This window comes from Paramormyrops kingsleyae, chromosome 4 (assembly GCF_048594095.1).
Source record: "Paramormyrops kingsleyae isolate MSU_618 chromosome 4, PKINGS_0.4, whole genome shotgun sequence".
Taxonomy (NCBI): domain Eukaryota; kingdom Metazoa; phylum Chordata; class Actinopteri; order Osteoglossiformes; family Mormyridae; genus Paramormyrops; species Paramormyrops kingsleyae.
Window position 1 is genome coordinate 14300943 of NC_132800.1, and position 21091 is coordinate 14322033.

General features: G+C 41.4%; 2 protein-coding genes across 2 annotated transcripts in view; both read left to right on the plus strand.

Moving 5' to 3' along the window:
- The first annotated feature begins 1671 nt into the window (after positions 1-1671).
- The window catches only part of LOC140588991 (NLR family CARD domain-containing protein 3-like), a 165043-nt gene continuing 145623 nt past the window's right edge, over positions 1672-21091 (plus strand). The window contains exons 1-2 of the mRNA XM_072711656.1: positions 1672-1755; positions 1918-2019. Of these exons, the coding sequence (XP_072567757.1) occupies positions 1958-2019 (62 nt within the window). The 5' untranslated portion in view covers positions 1672-1755; positions 1918-1957. The remainder of the gene's footprint in view (positions 1756-1917; positions 2020-21091) is intronic.
- Positions 2695-21091, plus strand: part of LOC140588753 (protein NLRC3-like) — a 139809-nt gene continuing 121412 nt past the window's right edge. Inside the window, exons 1-5 of the mRNA XM_072710729.1 lie at positions 2695-2748; positions 5319-5425; positions 5564-5624; positions 6448-6676; positions 6836-8084. Coding sequence (XP_072566830.1) covers positions 6490-6676; positions 6836-8084 — 1436 coding nt within the window. The 5' untranslated portion in view covers positions 2695-2748; positions 5319-5425; positions 5564-5624; positions 6448-6489. The remainder of the gene's footprint in view (positions 2749-5318; positions 5426-5563; positions 5625-6447; positions 6677-6835; positions 8085-21091) is intronic.

The window sequence follows — 21091 nt, forward strand, 5'->3', positions numbered from 1 at the left end:
TTTAGGATTTAAGAAGTTTGTGGGTTCATTGGTAGGTATGGTTCAATATTTCTGTGACTTTGAAATTATTTGGAATATACCATTTGTGGTTTGTTTTTTCAATTGCACTTTATGTAGCATACTGTTTCCCGAGTAGTCAGTCACTGCGTCAATCAAATTTTCAAGATATCTTGCCTACCCCACTGCCTGCAACGTCTCCACTACCTGCGACGCCCTTCTGCCTGTGACGCCTTCCCTGTACGCCCTTCTGCCTGTGACGCCTTCCCTGTACGCCCTTCTGCCTGTGACGCCTTCCCTGTACGCCCTTCTGCCTGTGACGCCTTCCCTGTACGCCCTTCTGCCTGTGATGCCTTCCCTGTACGCCCTTCTGCCTGTGATGCCTTCCCTTTATGCCCTGCTGCCATATCACTGTTCGTCCTGCCATCTGAAGCAGCATCACCACTTGCCTGTCATCACCTCCCTTGCCCCCCCGCTTTGTATCTCAAATGTAAAGACTGTGAAAATGTGAATTGGGACTTTGACTCTCCCTGCTGCCCCCTGGAGGATGGGCTCCCCCTCTGAGTCTGGTTCCTCGCAAGGTTTCTTCCTTTTAGGGAGTTTTTCCTTTGCCACTGTCACCTCTGGCTGCTCACTGGGGGCTTTGGGTGGGGATGCTGTAAAGCGCTTTGAGACAATGTAATATTGTGAGAATATTCTATACAAATAAATTGAATTGAATATTGAATAAGGACTGTGAATGACCTGAAGATTTCTCAACTCATATTGTGTTGCAAAGTTTTCATTCCCAGCCAAAATGCCACATTTACTGATTCAGCTTGAACACATGAGACATTTGTGGTAGTCAGTATAAGCAAAAATGAAATGATCAGATGATTTTGTTATGTTATATAGGCAATGATGGTGGTCTGCTAATAAAATAGAAATATAATATGGCCTTTAAATTGACTGTTGAGAGGTGAACCTTGAGAGTGGCTGTTGGATGAATGTTAAGAATATAACTATGACAATTGTTGTAATGTTCTTGTATATATGTATAATGTTTATATAATTACTATTGTGGGTATATATACAGTCATATGAAAAAGTTTGGGAATTGCTCTCAGCTTGCATAATAATTTACTCTACTTCCACCAAAAAAGATAACAGTGATATGTATTTCATAGCAACATCTGAGTACTGGGGTGTTTTATGAACAAAGATTTTTATTAAAGATTTTTAGTGGCACTAATAAAATATTAATCTGACGTGGCTGCAAAGAAAGGGTGAAAGTCTTTATGACCAGATATGTCGCTGAGAAATTTGGTCATTATTTGTCTCTGTTTTGGTACATTAAACCACAATAAGCTTTTCACGTTAAGCGTTATATAATGTCCCTGAAGCAGCCATATGGCGGCGGAAAATGTGAAAAGTGAATCGTGAGTAAGACTGTGTGATAATGATTTATGTGTGTTATTGATTTAAGTGTCACTGCAGAACCGCGTTTTATATGTACAAGTATAACGCAAAATGTGCGTCATGACAGAATTAGGTGGCGGCGGGAGCTTGTCCCCTTTCTCTTATTGTTAATTGTTATTAAGTCGCATGGATAATATCCCCAAAAATCCTACGCTGGGCCACTGAGTCCGTGTCCATTTCTGCTTAGACCGCTTCCGCGTTTGATACGCAGCATTTCCTGTTTGTAAATGAAAGTGAAAGTATTTTAATTCTGGACTCTCCATTTTGTCAAGAAACACGGATAAGATTCTGTATTGCACGGTAAGATTTTAGTCAATAAAATATATGTGTGCGTGTGTATGTTTGTATGTATGTATACATATAAAAACACACCTATATATAGCGGCCGCACCCGTTGCATTAAGTAGCTACTAGATATTATGCATGTATGTCACTATTTACCCTTCGTGTTCTTTAAATTAGGGGCCCCAGCATCAGTCATCTGGTCTAGATTGGCACAAAAATGGGGGGAGCTGCTTCTGAAATGACCCCCCCTGTGGAGTGTGAAACAAAGAGAACTGAGAGGTAAGACAGAACCTGTGTGTTTGTACTGCTTTACACACGGTCATAAAAAACAAACATTCCAGAATAATCTGTCTTAACTTAATTCACTTCCTCGAGCTGACACTTAACTGATTCAGGTCCGTGGGGTAGATGAATTATGTCTATCCTTTATTAAATTTATAAAATTTAATTTCCTTAAAGAATTGACATCTAATTGTACTCACCGGACACCGTGCTCTGCTGCCCCCTAGCGCTGATTCTTCAATTTTTCCACATCTTTAGGGCGCAAGATGATTTTCTGAATATGCGCTAAAATAAAGTAACTTGGTGAAATTTATTGTGGGGAACCCCACTTAAGGCTAAATTTATGTAATATCAAGCAACCACAGGCAAGCCTAGTAACGGAGGCTGCAACTGTGATACTAAACCTTTCATACTGGGATCTTCATTTTAGTTGAGACACTTTATTTCACATTAAAGCTAACTGTAAACAAGCATGTTTGCATCAAAAGCTTCATGTCATAAAGTACATGAAGACAGAGCAGAAGGTTAAACAGCTGAAGATTTAATGTGACCCTGTCCACAGTATATGGGTTATATTTATATAATGAGGATCTTTCCTCTCACTGTCCACAGTGTCGTGACGGAGAGAGCAGGCTCACCTGTACCCAGCTGTGTTTCCATGAAGAGTGACAGGTCAATGGTCCACCCAATCCGCTTCAGAGAGGGACCTTTTCCTACAGATCAAAGGTAAATATACATTTAAACATTATTTTAAACACTCAGACTTTCAGTCAAGAGACATACAGGCGAACAAGCTACAAGGAAAAAAAACTTCAACTTTAAAACTTTTTTAACTTTTACAAATCCCTTTGTCTTTGGAAATTTAAACAGAAGTTTTGTCTGTCTTCTGTATAAATCACATCTGAGATAAAAGAATGAGGATTACTGTAAAGACTGACTTCTTGCGAGCTGGAATTAGAAGGTAGATTGAAAAGTGCATTTTAAATGTCAATGCTCAGCATGCAGCTGGAACAGAGCTACTGCTCTATATTGATTAAGCATGACTGGACAATAGATTGTCTTCAGGGATGGATGTTTCTGCTTTGATAATAAATAGATTCTCATGGGCTCCTTAGCTCTGTTCAGATTGAGGCTTGAGTTTGAGCATGTTTAATGCAGGAAATATTAGGTCAGGTAAATTTTAATATCTCCACCAATATGTTTTGAAATTAATTACATTTTAATTTATTATTTAATGCTGATTATTAACCAGTTGTTATGCCGAATGGTCGACTCCTCCAAACTCAATTGCGGTATCCCCGTGAGTCTGTTAATGTGAGACTTAAATGGGATTCACTAATTACCAGTATCGCTTAGTAACCTGGGTTAGAAGGCTCGTCCAGCAAGCTGCGTCACCAGGTAATGTAAACGATTGGTAGCAAAGCTCCCCTCACGGCCGATGAGTGTCTCGCGATATTTCAGGCGAGTTTGAGGTTTCAGAGCGTTTAGCAAGATGTCATCTAGTTGCACAAAGATACAGTTTCAAAGCTGATTACAAAATATCCCTCTAGTCAATTTTTCTCTCACACTGGACAAGATCCTACGGAGCTGCCAGAGGTCACACCAGAGCCTGGGCCTGCTGGGTACCTGAGGTGCAGCCCAGCAAGAGACAGGAAGCCCCTGAGTATTACAGGCAGTCTAGTGTTAACCCTGGAAACAAGAGACAGAACAAATCCCTTTGGGGTTAAGCCAGCTGCTTTTGGAGCCAAAAGAGAAACAGGAGTGCTGTCGGTAAAATTTGCCAAATGGGGGGAGGGGGGTATCATGCTGGTGGATTGTTCAGACAAATTTGTATATTTGTATATTGTTATACATTTCATTTTAACAACAATTGTTACCTAAATGGTTTGGTGTGAACATTTGATGTATGTGTTTTTTTTAGCAAAAAAAAAACAAATTATGTAACTTGACATTCCCTAGCCGAGACGAACCTGTGTTTTTATGACCTTACAAGGTGAGTTACCCTGGGGGCCCCTAAATTGCAGGGGCCAGGGTTACCCCACCCCTCAATTCCGTCCCTGGATAGTTATGGCCAGGGCCGTCACTAGGTTTTAAGGACAGGGGGGGCTTAGCCCCCAAGAAATGCACACGATATGAACAAACGTAGCGCATGAGCACAACAGAAAACAAAGACTGAGAAATTGCTTTTCAACTTTTTTGGACAGATTAAACATCTTAGGCCACCAATAGATTTGTTGTTTTATTTCAGTCTGTTTTTTAATACCGTACAACAAGAAAACACAGGAAATGTGTTTGCTGCATTAACAACAAGAAAAAAAATGACAATAAAGTACATCATTTTTATGGCTGCAATCACCAGTTACTTGGTGGGTGGAAGCATCAAAGAATGCGGTCTGTTTTTAAGAGTGGCAAATCGGTCAATCACTCTGTCGTGACTCAGATGCTGAAGCGTGTCTCGCAGAGTTATTTAAACGGTTTGGCGAAATTTCTGTTCGGTCCCGCCGGCGGGACCGCCGACCCCAGGGGTTTAATTACATGGGACTCTCTGCTATTAGCTGGAGCTAACTAATTGTTATTACCAGCAGTGATGAAGACTTACTTTCTTGAAAAACTTGCGTATAGGCATGTTGTCTTGCTGTGTGCAGCATGCATGCTAGTGTGTCCGCAGGTGTAGATACAACGGAGTGTAAAGTAGCAGTGAAAACGTGGACTGAATTTTCAGTAATGTGGGCGTTCCCTGTGAACAACTGGAACGGATTGGATAACGAAGCACTGACGCTACCTTAACACTGTAAAGTGAAAGGAACCAACAGATTTATGATCATATTCAAGTGAATAGTGATAGGTTTATATTATTATTTATTTAAACTCATATACCTGCATCTTTATATTGAATTTGTCTGCAATTTTTGTAAAAATAAAAAAAATAGAATAAGTAAAAAAAAATACTTGAAAAAAAAAACACCAAAGTATTTAGGGGGGCTTAAGAATATTTTAGGGAGGCTTCAGTCACCCTAAAATAGGCCTAATGATGCCACTGGTTATGGCAATTAAGTTGAAATCTGTTTGAAATCATGTTACAGTTTACAAGAAGTAGCCAGTGAATGTCATTGAGTAACTGGGAGCCACTAGATGTCACTGCTTCTCTTATACTGTCATTAGCAAGTTCACATCCGGAAGCCACCCTGATGAAATAAGCTCAGAATGTGGATGGCAGGGTTACGTCGCGGGCTGCAGGCGAGCGGGGAAGTAGGCAAGCCAACCAGGAAGTCGAATAAACAGTGTTTTATTTGTAGACAGGACCGGGGGGAAGCACACGTACAAACGTCAATGACAAGTCTCGGGAAGACTGACTCAGACGAGGACTAAATACACAAGACAAGCTAAGGGTAACGGGCAACAGGTGAGAACAATCAGGCAGAAACAGGAGGTAACGAGGTGGGCGTGGCACACATTAGGATCGGACGGAGCGGGGCGTGACAGGCAGTTACATCTATTTAAATAAAAATATAATGGTTGGATATTTGTGTTTTATTCACAGGGACCGACTGAATAGATGTAATTCACATCCACATAAAGGAGACTTATCATCCATCTTCAAGGTTTGCATTTATTACTGAAGCATATTTTCTTAAATTTTATCTAAATTAACATATATCTTCTACAGATGTGCAATAAGTACTTTGTCCTGTGAAAGAGATGATATTTACAACTAATGCTGCGTTCCATTTACCTCGGAGGTCGGAAGTCGGAGCTGGGAATGACGTCACACCCAAGTTAACCTCGTTTCAGTACAGCAAGTCGGAAAGTCATTTAGCAAAACCATGGACCTGAAATCGCTTGAATAGGGACCTGTTTCAAACAGCAGGGTTTCTTGCTCAGCCAGATAACTCCTTGTATTTAATGTGCCCCAGTTTAAATGGCCTTCATCTTCATTCACTTACATTTAGCTCAGACTACTTAAAATCTGACAAGTTATCCGGCTAAGCAAGAAATCCTGCCTTCTGAAACAGGCCCCAGTTCTAGCCAGGTTAATTGTTAGCCATTGTTAGCAATACCAGTTGATAACACATTACGTGATGTTTTGCACATAAAAACACCATAGCAACACATCCACAGAAAGCGGTGTGTGCAACCAATTTAATGAGCCACAAATAATACATAACTGCTAATAAACAACATAAAACTACAGCTTTAACTTCTGTTGAAGCCATTTTGAATTCTGAGGTCGAGGTTGTGTAGGTTATCCCGACTTCACGAGTTAAAATTCTGACTTCAGGGGGCGTTCCAGTTCAAATTTCCTACTAAGAGCTCAGAATTTCCAAGTTACAAGTTGAAATGGAACGCAGCATAATTCACAAATGAAGTTATAAAAAGATACGGTGCCAGGAGTGATAATAATTAAACTGTAACTGTTCATTTCAGTTACTGGAGAAAAAAGCTCAAACGTTTCTAAAGGATGAGCTGATGAAATTCAAAAGGTACCTGGATCAGAATTACCCAGAATGCTCTGAGTCTCAGCTGGAGGAGGACAATGACCTGGACAGTGATGGTCAGATGCAGAAGACCTGTGGTAGAGATGGAGCTCTGAAGATCACACTGTACATCCTGAGGACCATGGAGCAAAATGATCTCGCTGACATGCTGGAGAAGAGTAAGAGCTGTACCTCATTCAGTGTGTGTTTGATTTGCCGCAGAAGAAGAGTTTATGAAAAAATGTGTATTACTTTTCAGTTTAACGTTTATTTAATTTGATTTATTTTGCCTTAAATGAGTAAAAAATGTTTTTTGAAAAGCTCTCATTTCATTTCAGGGCATCTTCTGTCGCAGTATCAGCGCAAAATCAAATGTAATCTGAAGAATAAATTTGAGTGTGTATTTGAAGGGAAAGCTAAGGAAGGACAGCCAACACTTCTCAAAGAGATTTACACAGAACTCTACATAACTGAAGGGGGAGCTGGAGGAGTCAATGATGAACATGAAGTGAGACAGATTGAAACAGCATCCAAGAAAAGGGTAACAGAAGATACTACAGTCAAGTGCAATGATATATTTAAACCCTTACATGGGCGTGTGACACCTATCAGAACTGTGCTCACAAAAGGGGTGGCAGGTATCGGGAAAACAGTCTCTGTGCAGAAAGTTATTCTTGACTGGGCAGAAGGAAAAGCAAACCAGGACATTCACTTCATATTTGCTCTTCCTTTCCGGGACCTGAATTTGATTAAGGATGAATACAGTCTGATTGATCTGCTTCACCACTTTGACCCAGAACTGAAATCACTTGAATCCACTGAGCTGTATAGATACAAAGTTTTGTTAATCTTTGATGGTCTGGATGAATGTCGCCTTCCTCTAGATTTTCAGAACAATGAGAGCCGGTTTGACGTAACAAAGAAAACATCACTGGATGTGCTGTTGACTAACCTCATCAAGGGGAATCTGCTTCCATCTGCTCTCCTCTGGATAACCTCCCGGCCAGCAGCAGCCAATCAGATACCTCCTGACTGCATCCACCAGGTGACAGAGATACGAGGGTTCAGTGATGGCCAGAAGGAGGAATATTTCAGGAAGAGATTTAGTGATCAGGGTCTGGCCAGCAGGATTATCACACATGTGAAATCATCAAGGAGCCTCTTCATCATGTGCCACATACCTGTGTTCTGCTGGATTTCAGCCACTGTCCTTGAAAGGTTTCTTAGTGAGACTGACAAGGGAGAAATTCCAAGGACTCTGACTGAAATGTACACACACTTTCTGATCTTTCAGGCGAGTTTAAAAAAGTACAAGTATAAGAAAAACTATGAAACCAAGCTTAAGGAATACAGCAAGGAATTCCTTTTGAAACTTGGTAAACTGGCTTTTGACAACCTTGAGAAAGGCAATCTCATATTTTATGAGCAAGATCTGATAGGGAATAACATTGATGTCACTGAAGCTTCAGTTTACTCTGGAGTGTGCACAGAAGTCTTTAAGGAGGAATATGGATTGTATCAGGAGAAGGTGTACTGCTTTGTGCATCTGAGCATCCAGGAGTATCTCGCTGCTTTATATGTGTTTCTGTCAAACTCATCAGCTGGCCTGCTGAAGACTGCAGTGGATCAGGCATTAATGAGCAAGAATGGACATTTGGATCTCTACCTCCGCTTCCTCCTTGGCCTCTCAACAGACTCCAGTAAAAGTCTGTTACAAAAACTATTGGGAGAGACAAGACCCAGCTCACATAACATTAAGGAAACTGCCCAGTACATCAAGGAGAAAATACAGGAGAATTTATCTGCAGAACGGACCATCAACCTGTTCCACTGTCTGAATGAACTGGGTGACAATTCTCTAATAGAGGAAGTACAAAGATACCTGAGTTCAGGAAGCCTTTCAGCAGCAGACCTCTCACCTGCACAGTGGTCAGCTCTGGCCTTTGTGTTACTGATGTCAGATAAGGAGCTGGATGTGTTTGATCTGAAGAAATACATCAGATCAGATGAAGGTCTTCAGAGGCTGCTGCCTGTGATCAAGAAATCTAGGACAGCTCTGTAAGTGATCTTACATACGTCTGTTGCTAAAGAAGTACAGATGCTATTTATGATACTACTTTTATATCTTATCAGAACAATTAAGGTGTATTTATATGGACACCCAGAAATTCTTCTTGATTCTGGATACTGCAGGATTTGTATATTTTTTAACATTCTTAGTGTGGTTTGGACTCTGTGTCTGTGGTCAGAAGGTCACCGGTTTAAATATCTGGCTGGCAGAGTGATGCTGGTTTTGGACCCTTGAGCAAGGCCCTTACCCCCCAGCTTCAGTGGGCTGGATGCTGGCCAATCCTGAGCTCTGACCTGTATGTGTGTGTCAGAGAGAGCAAGATCAGAGAGGCGACAGCAGTATTTTACCAGGGGGACGAATAAAGTTTCACTATTTCATCCTTATTTGACAGGATTGATAATTGTCTGATTAGTGTTTTGTATATTTAACAGGTTCACAGGTACAGCAAACAGAAAATATGGATTTCAGTCTTGATGTCAGCAATTCAAAAGTCATATAAAAATACATAATTAAAATAACTTAAGCTCTTCTTGACATTCAAACCCCCATAAACATGTACACTTACACACATCCGAGGCAGGAACTGAATCCCAAACCCTAGAACCCCTGGGTCGGCTGTAGTGCTGATCACTGAGCCCCAGTGCTGCTCAGATCTTTATAAAAATACCTATGCAGATATTACTCTCAGGGTAACTCACCCTGTAAGGTCATTAAAAAGCAGGTTCGTCTTGGCTGGGGAGTGTCAAGTAAAAACTATTTGTGTTTCTGACTAGGACAAGGAAACAACAAAATAACTGATATTTCAGCTATATGCTGCATGTCTTATTGTACTTAAAAAAAATTATTTTGATTTTTTATTTGATATACCTGTGTGTGTCGTATATGTATTTATATCTTAACACGTTTCCTTTTCCAGGCTGGACAGCTGTAGACTCACAGAGACATGCTGTGAAGTGTTGGCTTCAGCTCTCAGATCAAACTCCTCACACCTGAGAGAGCTGGACCTGAGTGACAATGACCTGCAGGATTCAGGGGTGAAGCTGCTCTCTGCTGGACTGGGGGATTCACACTGTACACTGGAGATACTGAGGTCAATATTACTGGGTATTACACACTGTAATGTGTGATTACTGAAATCTTTATTGAAGTCGTCACATTTAGTTAAAAGTAATACTCATAGTGGTGAGGTGTTTTTATTTATTGGAGAGATATTTTCTGTCTCTCTGCAGGGTGTCAGGCTGTAGAGTCACAGAAGAAGGCTGTTCTTCCCTGGCTTCAGCTCTGAAGTCAAACCCCTCTCACCTGAGAGAGCTGGACCTGAGCTACAATCACCCAGGAGATTCAGGAGTGAAGCTGCTCTCTGCTCTACTGGAGGATCCCAGCTGTAAACTGGAGAAACTGAAGTGAGTACAGAATGTGTGTCTGCTCCTCCTATAGACTCATATATGTGGAGAAAGTACAACAATTAAATAAATGGATACAGCAGTACTATGACATTCTGCTTCTGCTATAGTGTGGACCACAGTGGAGAGTGTAGGACCAGACCAGGGATCCAGAAATGTAAGTTTGTTTGCATGTTTTTATGCTTAATACCATTTATACTACTTTATGACAGCATTCACATAATTATTGTGATGCGTGTTTGTTTTTTTTTCTTCTTTTCTTTTTTGGGTTTAAAAATGACTATTCTCTTAAATAACAATAGCAGTCTGGGGACTTCTGTAGTAGTACTGTTTTGAGATTTGTTAGGATTGTCCTAAGACAGCACCCGTAATCTCCCCAAACTGGCTGTGACACTGAACGTCTCCTCAGTCTGCGCTAGTGATGGGAATTTCGGCTCTTTTTAGTGAGTCGGATCATTTGGCTCCGCTCACCAAGAGTCGGCTCTTCCGGCTCCCAAACGGCTCTTCATTTTATTACTTCTGCCTCAGCCAGATTCAGCGCTGTTATGACGCATGATTGATATGTGTACTAAACCTTATAATTTTCTCAATACCATCATGTTTGGTATAAAAAGATGAAATTTAAAAACCTCAAACACTACTACACGTGTATTAAACATTATATAGTTGAAAATCTGTTTTTGTCTTTGATACCATTAACAGTTAAATAACATAAATAGTGAATAACAATAAATTATAAAGAAATTACAACGAGCAAAACACCAGCATCCAACAGTTTTAGCATCTATCCACTTTAACAACTATCTATCACCTTTCTAACAGAGTAACATTTCCTTTGGGGCAGAAAGGCTAAGTGCCTCAGCTTAGACGGGCTGATCCGGCTTCTGGCAGTAGCAGCACGCTAGCCTGTCTTTTTCCTTCCATCTGAACTGTTGGATGCGCAGTTCCTAAGTGTCTGTGAAGGTTGTTTGTGGATCCTGCTCGAAATGATGACAGCTTCATCTTGCAAACTGTGCATTGTGCCTTTGAGTTATCATAGCTATTAAAATGCATCCAAATGCCGCTTCGTTTCCAACTATCACTCATCTTGCCTATTATTCGCGCACCACACTCCCTCTTTCTCTCCTCCTTTCCCTCCCTCGTGCTCTGTACCTGTACACCGTCAGCACCCCCCCCCCCCCCCTTATCCGACTCATCACGTGATTGGTCGCGCGGCTCACACGCCATTAACACAAACTTCAGCCACAGTCAGAGCAGCATGAAGCGCTGAGCCGCGGAGATGTTTTGTTTTATAAAAATGTCTCTTGGTCAGGATCCGGATCTTTTCAGCGGGTCGTTCGCGACAGACACATCACTAGTCGGCGCTGAACGCTGCTGGAGGGCGGTATGTGTCCGAAGTGGTTTGAAGGAAGTTCTTATTTTGAAGTAAAGTCAAATTAACTTCTAGTGGTACTCTTTGTGGTACAATTTCAGGTTTAACACGTTTGATTAATGCTGTTTGTAATTTTATTTACCTGTAATTAAGGCTATTAATCTAGCACGCGCAGCATTTCGCCCTGTCTTCCCGCCGGCGTCGCGCGGGCGTCCGACATTTCCTGAGGTATTTCACATACTTGAATTCCTGGTTCGTTTTTATATTTTATGTATCGTACAAAATAATAGAGCGCAGGCTAAAGCGCAGTTCGGTCCCCAGCGAGTCTCTCAGCGCGGCGTGTCTCACAGCGCAGGGCGCAGCCGGAGCGCCGCAGACTCGGGCGGCTACATGAGTATATTGGGAATAAAATGTGTGTATTGGAGCGAGTTCTGTGTTAGTGAGTGTGTGAGGTGTGACAGTGATGATGATGGAGATGCTGGGCTTCGTGATGGGATTAATCGCTCTTCCTCTTGCCTACAGACTCCTGCCAGCTGACGCTGGACCCCAACACAGCATACAGAGACCTGTCTCTGTCAGAGGGGAACAGGAAGGTGACATGGGGGGCAGAGCAGCCATATCCTGATCATCCAGAGCGATTTGACTACTGGAGCCAAGTTCTGTGCAGAGAGAGTCTGACTGGTCGCTGTTACTGGGAGGCTGAGTGGAGTGGAGATGAAGCCTGGATAGGAGTGACTTATAAAGGAATCAGGAGGAAAGGACACAGTGCTGACTGTTGGCTTGGAGCCAATGACAAGTCATGGATGCTGAGCTGCTCTCCTGACCGTTACTCTGTCTGGCACAATAATAAACAGACTCTCATACCCATAAAGCCCTCAGGCTCCTGCAGAGTAGGAGTGTATCTGGACTGGGCGGCTGGTACTCTGTCCTTCTACAGAGTCTCCTCTGATGGACTGACCCTCCTGTACAGCTTCACCTCCTCATTCACTGAACCCCTCTATCCAGGGTTTTATGTTTATTACTCCTCCTTGTCCCTGTGCATGCTGGGATAGCTCACTGTGTGCTGGAGGAATCATTTTTACCTTATCAGAGTGTCACATGTCGCTGCTTCTCCATGGCAAAAAGGTAAAATCTCTGCTTTTTAACCAGTATAACCCTTTTTACTCTGAAGTGTGACGTATGTCAGACAAAATAAGTGACTGGGTTCAGCAAACTTAGCAAACATGTAAAAGGACTGTTTTTCTGTCTGATTAAAATGTAATGAAATGTAATCCTGATGATTGGGGGGCTTTTCTACTCCCCTGTATATGTACATTTTATATATTACTGTCTGTATATTGTATTTGCTACCTGTACACTGACAATAAAGGCTTCATATTGTATCCTATTAATGTCCTGGTTCAGCTCTGCTCAAAGCGTGAGGTTACTGGGTAACATAAATCAAATAATACAATTAAATAAATACACTTTACTGTAATTGAACATAACTAACACGATTAGATTAAATCAGCATATATAATAACCATGTAAAAGGAGACGGGAGAACAGCGAAAGCAAAAACAAAGTTAAAAACAAAAGTCATAAATCACATCAGTAACATACATTAGATTAAATTATCAAAATACAACAAGCAACAATAAAAAATTCCTAACTAAACCTGTGAACTGCTACACCTGACAACCGACAAGCTAATTAGCAAACCGCGTCTCTCTCTCACCACGTTAAAACTCGGGAAACGACTCATTAAAAGCCGAACTAAGTCCTTACTACGTAAGTAAATAATTACACAAGTAATTAAAAACAAAGCGTAACACATTTTAATTTGTCATTAAAAATACGGTTTAACTTCAGACGGCTGAACCTCACGTCCGCCCCCTACTGCCGTCCTGAGGTAACTGCCGGTTTCCCGTCGGTCGCAGCACGCGAGACGCTGCGGTCCCTCAGTTAATAATTTAGGAATAAGATTATCAGATGCAATGTATCCCACAAAATACTCACAGTGGCATTGCAGCAATACAGATATACCCCTGAACTCAATGGAAAGGTGGATTCTTACTCTGACGTCCCTCTTCTTCCTCTGGTGATGAGCTATTGGCCTCTTGCAAAATGATATCAGTTACATCACTGATACACTGAGCATCTAAATAATAATTTGTTTTGTTTCCATACTTTTCACTGACCATGCAAAGATATTTCTAGTCATCCTCAAATAAATAATAAGTAAACATTTAAATGGCTTTCAATAATTTATTTCAAAGAATTTGATAATATATGCTTGATTAATTTTGATATTAATATTGAATTGTGACTATGATTATTCTGGTCTTTAAGTTTAGGGAGGGGCTGTGTCTAGTCTGAGAGTGGGGGCAGATTTCACTTTGGGGGGGTAAATGTCAGAAGGGGTGCGTGTGATCAGACAATTTTTAGGCCACTTTATTTCACTTTGCGTGACTGTTTTTGGAATATGAATCTCATTTGGTGGAAGTGTGTTCAAAATGGCCACAGTCTTGTTTGGATAAGAGTCCAATCCGCATGGAGCACTTTGAGTAGAGTGAGGACGCCGCCATTTAGGAGATATCAAAGAACAAACTCCCCTGGCTCAGAAAAAGGAGGGAAAACGGGGGAAGCTGATGATTCTCCCTGAGCATCGCAAGGTGGAGAAACAAGGATGCAGGAGATGATTGCCATCCTGGGCAGCAGGTTGCAGGGTGGGGCGACGACCCCCAGCTCCTCAGGCAGCAGCAGGCTGGGGGGCCCCGCGTGTGAAAATGACCCTTGTTCTTCACCCCCTGTAATGTTTGTATTCTTCCATTTTCATGTCTGTCGTATGATAGAAATATCATCAACACTCCCACTCACTCACTGTAAATTCTCTGGTGTAGGAAAAATTAGCTCAAGTAAATTTTATTGTCTCCACCAATGTGTAGGGAAATTAATACCATTTTTATTAATTATTATTTACTGATGATTATAAACTAATTGTTATGCTGAATGGTTGATTACTTCAAACTCAATTACGGAATCCCCATGAGTCAAAAAGGTCAGATGACAAAGATCAGATAAGGGCCAACAGAGGAATGTAAAAAGGGGGGGTTGTTAAGCAAAGACTGAAAAAACCTCTGATAGTTAGGAGACCCACTGAGATGCCTGGTTACATTATTTAACTTTCACGATTCCTCTGGGAAACCATGAGAGCATGTATGCAGGGGTAGCTATACATATATATTTATCCATATTTATATGATGGTTTGAGTGAGAAGGTAAAATAGGTGATACTCTGTGAAACACGGTTATAAGGGTGGCAGACAAAACACTAAGATTGTCTAAGGACACAAACAAACATAACCTATATGAATACTGAGACTAGCAGTAATAAGTAAACACATATACAGGCCAAACTTAAAAGGGAACTTTCTTCAGGGTGTTGGGTGAGTTTGTGGTTTGTAAGGCAGGATGGAAGGGGGGGGGGGTGCGTTGTGTACCAAGTTGAGGGATCCCTTGGGTGGACATCAGACCACTAAATTGTCGGTCGGGGGCGGGGGAAGGTCCCCTCGATAAATTCTGCTGGCTGGTAAATTTGTACGGGCTGTTCCCTCAAGGGTCTGTCAATTGTATCCTAGCTGTAGGTAAAAGTGCCCTTTAGTCTAATTTAAGGTACAGAAATGGAGTCTGAGGGATGGAATATTAAGTTTGCCCCTTGGGGAACAAAACTGAATCAGGACTGTCCCTCTTTTTTGACAGTCTGGGACTATATATGCCTATAGTGAACGAACCACCGACAGCCTTGGTCACTCCCTTGGGTCTCATTCTCGTTCTGAATGAGCTGGTGGATGAGTGGATGAACATGAGCATCTGTCATTCACTTACTGACTCAGCAACTCAGTCCACTCCTTCAGCATGAAGTAAATGGCAAATTTTCTCCAGTTTTAGACAAGATAAGACGTCTCATTCCTAAGATGGTGCCAGTGTGTGTGGCCGGCCGTCTTCCATGATTAGCTCATGTTGGTGTTTTTTTGTTTTTTGTTGCTTTTTGCTGGAAATGTTTGCTCCTTACTGGTATATGATCGCCAAGCTCTATTTGATATTCGTTCTGCTACAAAATGCCGGATTATAAACATTAACAGCAGACACAGTGACCTTCCTCTGTTTTGCTAGGAGTACCCAATCATCTACGCCACATTCAGACTTCAATCAAGTGCCTTCTGCGATCTTTTAGCTCGTCGAGATCTACTGGTTAAGGAGGAGGAGTAGCTATAGTTTTTAAAGAGAACTTTTATTTGTAAACAGTTATCAGCAGTTTTACAATTTTGAGGCGATTATGTTTGAACTGGGCCGCCTAAATCTAGTATTTATTGCTGTGATTTACCGGCCACCAAAATATATATAAGAAGGACTTTATTAGTGACTTTTCTAACTTTTTGACTTATTTTATGCCAAAATATGAACGGGTTTTGATTGTGGGTGATTTTAACATACATATTTGCTGCTCGCCTAAGCCGCTAGTTAAAGACTTCCTGAATCTTACTGAATCTTTTGACCTATAATAGGTCTGTAATAGGTCATACTGAAGATCATGGCCATACTTTAGACCTTGTACCATCATATGGCCTGTCTGTTTTTAATATGGCAGTTTGTGAGGCTGATTTCTCTGATCATTCCCCCATTCTGATGGAAAGTTATCTTCCGTGTGATGCCCCTAAGTCTTGTGGGGGCTCCCAGTGTTTCCGACAGATGAAGCCTTCTACTGCTACAAAATTTGTAACTGCGTTTAATGATGCTGTTCAGCCACGTTTAGAGAATATTCACTGTACTGACACGGAGGAGCTAACTTCACTTTTGTACTCTACTTGCCAGGATATTTTGGATGTCATTGACCCTCTTAAAGTCCTTCCTTCTAAGCCAAAATTGAAGCTGTGGCTGAATGATATTACTCAAGCTGCTAAACGAAATTATAGGAAGGCAGAGCGCAAGTGGAGGAAAGACAGGTTGAAAGTGTCTCTATATACAGTATCTTGAAAGAAAGCTGGCACTGTTATCAAAGTACTGTTACAGCTGAGATGACTGAATACCTGTCAAGCATTGTAAGGAAAAATCCAAATAACAATGGAGCTCTTTGTTCTGTTATTAACAATCTCATTAATACCCCTGATCCCATGCGCCCTGAAGCTTCCTTATGTAACACCCCTGTCAGCGTGTTAGGACGTCTATGGGCACACTAAGGTTTGTCTCATGGAATGTGCATGGAGCTGGCTCCAGAGAGAAGAGGTTAAAAATATTTAGCCAGCTTAAAAAACTGCAGGCAGACGTTGTTTTATTACAAGAGACTCATAGACCTGCCACAGCGTATACAGATGAACTTAAAACATTTGAGTTTCCTGATGTGTTCTCAGCCTGCTGTAACTCTAGGCAAAGGAGGTATCAATTTTAATACATAAAAATGTTAATTTCACAGTGCTCAACACAATTATAGATCCAGAGGGTAGATTTATAATCATTAAATTATCTATACTTAACAAAAAGTTATGTGTTGTCAGTATATATGGTCCAAATGTTGATAACCCCTCATTCTTCCACGTTTTCTTTACTCTCTGAACACCTAGATAGCACACTTGTTCTTGGGGCCGACCTCAACTTCGCACTAAATAAAGAAATGGACAGGCTCAGTACAGCTGCTCAGCGCAATTGGGAATCCATAAATATAGTTAAACAGTACATGAGCGACCACGGACTTTGCGATGCATGGCGTTCTCTTCACCCCAACCGTAGGGAATATACTTTCTTCTCACACGTCCATCACTCTTACTCTCGTCTGGATTATTTCCTAGTCAGCAGTTCACTGCTGAGTGACATTTCAGACACTGAGATACACCCTATAGCTGTCAGCGATCATGCTCCTGTATCTTTAACCCTAATAAATAAGAAGGCCATTCCACCAATTAGGAACTGTTGATTTAATACATCATTGCTTAAAGATGGAGATTTTATTACTGTAACTATTTCAAAAAAGAGTGGGCCTTATATTTAGACTATAATGACCTGCCTGGAACATCAGCATCTATTCTCTGGGAAGCAGGCAAAGCTGTGATGAGAGGTAAAATAATCTCATTCTCATCACATAAAAAGAAAAGAGAAAACAAGTATATTCAGGAATTAGAAGAAAACATCAAATCCTTAGAAGAAGCCTATATATCATCCCAGGAACAGGAAATGCTGAACAAAATACGTAAAGCAAAATTAGAATTAAATAAAATTATTAATAAAAAAACTCAATTCTTAGCACAAAGACTTCGCCGGCAAATTTATGAACATGGTAACAAATCAGGTCAATTTCTAGCTAACCAGTTAAAAATGAAAGAAAAAGCAACTATATGTGCTGTTAAAGACTTAACTGGGGATACAGTATATGACCCTGAAAGAATAAACAACACTTTCAGGGACTTTTACAAATCTTTATACTCACCACAGATAAACCCATCTAAAGACGAAATTGATCAGTTTCTTGATAGTATAACCCTTCCGAAATTATCAGATAATCAAACGATGGCACTGGATTGTCCACTGACACCAGGTGAACTCCAGGAAGCTTTGAACAGTATGCCCAATAATAAGGCTCCAGGTCCAGATGGATTTCCAGCAGAATTCTATAAAGAATTCTGGACAATTCTGTCACCAACATTCTACAGAATGTTGCAGGAAACCAAGGAAAATGGCAGACTACCACCAAATATGAATTCTGCCAACATTAGTCTCTTGCAAAAACCAGGCAAAGACCCTATATTGCCTACCAGCTATCGTCCAATATCCCTTATTAACGTTGACCTTAAAATAATCTGCAAAGCTCTATCAAAAAGAATAGAGAAGATAACCCCTCACATAATTCATCCTGACCAAACTGGTTTCATAAAAGGGAGCAAACACACGTAGATTACTTAATCTGATAGACTATTCGTGCAATAAAAACCTTCAAATTACAATATTGTCTCTAGATGCAGAAAAAGCATTTGATAGAGTTAACTGGAATTTTTGCTTTGCAGCTTTACACAAATTTGGTTTTGGAAACTCTTTCATAAACTGGTTAAAAATATCATATAGTTCCCCAACAGCATGTGTTAGGACAAATGACCAAACATCCTGTAGCTTCTGTCTCAAGAGGGGCACCAGGCAGGGATGCCCTCTCTCCCCCTCACTGTTTGCAATTTTTATTGAACCACTAGCAGCAGCAATTTGACAGGCTATAGTGATTAAAGGCATTAAATGCAAGAATGTAGAACATAAGGTCAGTCTTTATGCGGATGATGTCTTTTCTCCAGCATTCACAAACCACTCTCTATGAGGTAATTACATTAATAAACTCTTTCTCAAGAGTCTCAGATTAATCGATAAACTGGTTAAAATCTACAGTTCTTCCGATTAATTGCTTCTTCCAGAATTTATCTTCCACTCCACTGCAAACTGGAGATATTAAATATTTAGGTATAAATGTATAAATGTTTCACCTAGGCTGGCAGATTTAACTAAATTAACACATCCCAGAAGATGATCTGGTTAGATGGAAGTACCTACCCATATCACTCATGGGAAGGGTCACCTCAATAAAAATGATGGTTTTGCCAAGAATTAATTATTTATTTGCAATGATCCCAAGCAAACCATCACCTGACTGGTTTAGATCTCTGGACTCCGCCATCTCTAATTTCCTTTGGAAAGATAAACCACCGCGTATTAGCTTAAAAACGCTGCAAAGGACCAAGGACAAAGGAGGACTAGATCTGCCTAACTTTCACCACTATTTCTTAGCCAACAGGCTTCAAAACATCTCAGGGTGGTTAAAACATTCCCTCTTAGATGAGCCTTGGCTAGACATTGAACAGGCACTATGCAATAACATAGAGATTTCGAATCTATCATTCATGAGCTCAAACATCAAACGACACGAATACTTCAAAAGCATCAGTATCAGCTCTTCTCTGACAGCATGGTGGGAGTTTCTAAAAACGATGACTGAGTCTTCATTAATCCCATGCAAACATACTCCCATCTGGAACAACCCTGACGTACTACTAAACAATAATATCATAAACTTCCCAGATTGGAATTGTAAAGGTATTAAATACTTGGAACATATATTCGAAGGAATAGACTATTCCCTTTGACATATTAGTTAAACGATATGGGATTAACAGATTTAACAGAATAGCTTTTTAGAAGTTAAATCTACAGTAAAAAGGAAATTCAAGTCTAATCAAATCAAATTACAAATACCACCAATTGTGGCAGAATTCTTTAATCTCAAAACCCCCAGATTACTGTCTAAAATATACAGGACACTTTCCAAAATGGACAAATCAATATCCCTTCCTATTGCAAAATGGGAGGCAGATCTATCAGTCAGCTGGGACCACAATTTCTGGTCTCAGATATGTTTAAAAACCTTGGAACTGATTTGAAATCACAGTTTACAATTAATACAATACAAAGTCCTGCATAGAGTACACTATACAGGGCATCGGATGTTCAGGATGGGTTTTACATCTTCTAACAACTGCTCACACTGTCAAGGTGATACACCTGACAATTACATTCATGCTCTTTGGTTCTGTCCACCTGCTCAGATGTTCTGGCACAGGATTTGTGAGGACTTATCAAAGTGTCTGAAATGTACCATTCCAGCCTCTCCTTCAGTCAGCGGACATAGGTTCCCGGCCTGGCGGCCGCGCCGCTCCTGAATAGGTCCAGGGCGGGCTTGAGGTTCTGGGGGCGCTCTGCCTCCAGGCTGGGGTTCCAGCTGGACTTGGGTCCTGGGGGGTGTATCGCCGGGGTGTGGGTTGGCGCGTGCACTGGGGCCCGGCCCCGGCATGGGGGCCTTCGGCGCGTCAGTGGAACTGGGGGCCTCTTTAGCTGGCGGGGGGGTTGTTACCATCTGTTTGCAGGTGGTCCCTGCCTTAGGGGTATCCACTCTGTGGAGGGGGGGGGGGTGGGGGATCCAATAGAGGGGGAGGATGGACTCAACCTGGGTGTCTATTGTCTTATGTAGTTTGGGAGTTGACTGAATGGTGGGGTGGGTGTAGTTTTTCCTCTGTGGTGGGGTCCGGTGGGCCGCCCTGGGCTCTGTGGGGCCTGGTGGTACCGCTGCCATGGGCCCCCCGCCCTGGGTGGATTTCGGGAGAACGGGGGTGCCTATGGGAGTCAGCAGGGGAGCTGGCTCCAGAGGGGGGGGGGTACTTTGCCCCCCCCCCCCCAATCCTTTCCTCCCCATCCCTAAATGCTTCCCTCCTCCCGCTCCGTCACCCCAACACACATGTACTGTAGGGCTTTGAGGTGCAGGTGCGTCGCTGGGATGCAGGGGAGGTATTCCTCCTCTGACCCCCCGTGACCACCTGTGTCTCAATCATACATCACAGCTTAGATACTGTCATTACTTACTCTATCATGCAGAGGTGTGTAGAGTACCAAAAATCTGTACTCAAGTAAAAGTAAAAGTACTTATGGAAATATTTACTCAAGTAAGAGTAAAAGTAACAATCCCAATAGTTACTTGAGTAAGAGTAAAAAAGTATCCGATGGAAAAACTACTCAAGTAGCTAGTTACTAGTTACTTCTGATCTGATTGATATGAAGCGAAAACCTTGAATTTCAAACTATTTGGAAAGCTTCCACACACCTCACCTTGAAAGTCTCTTTGTTTTGTTTATATAAAACATAGGCTGAAGTAAAGTAGCCTATCTCAGTTCTGTGATGGGCACATTAA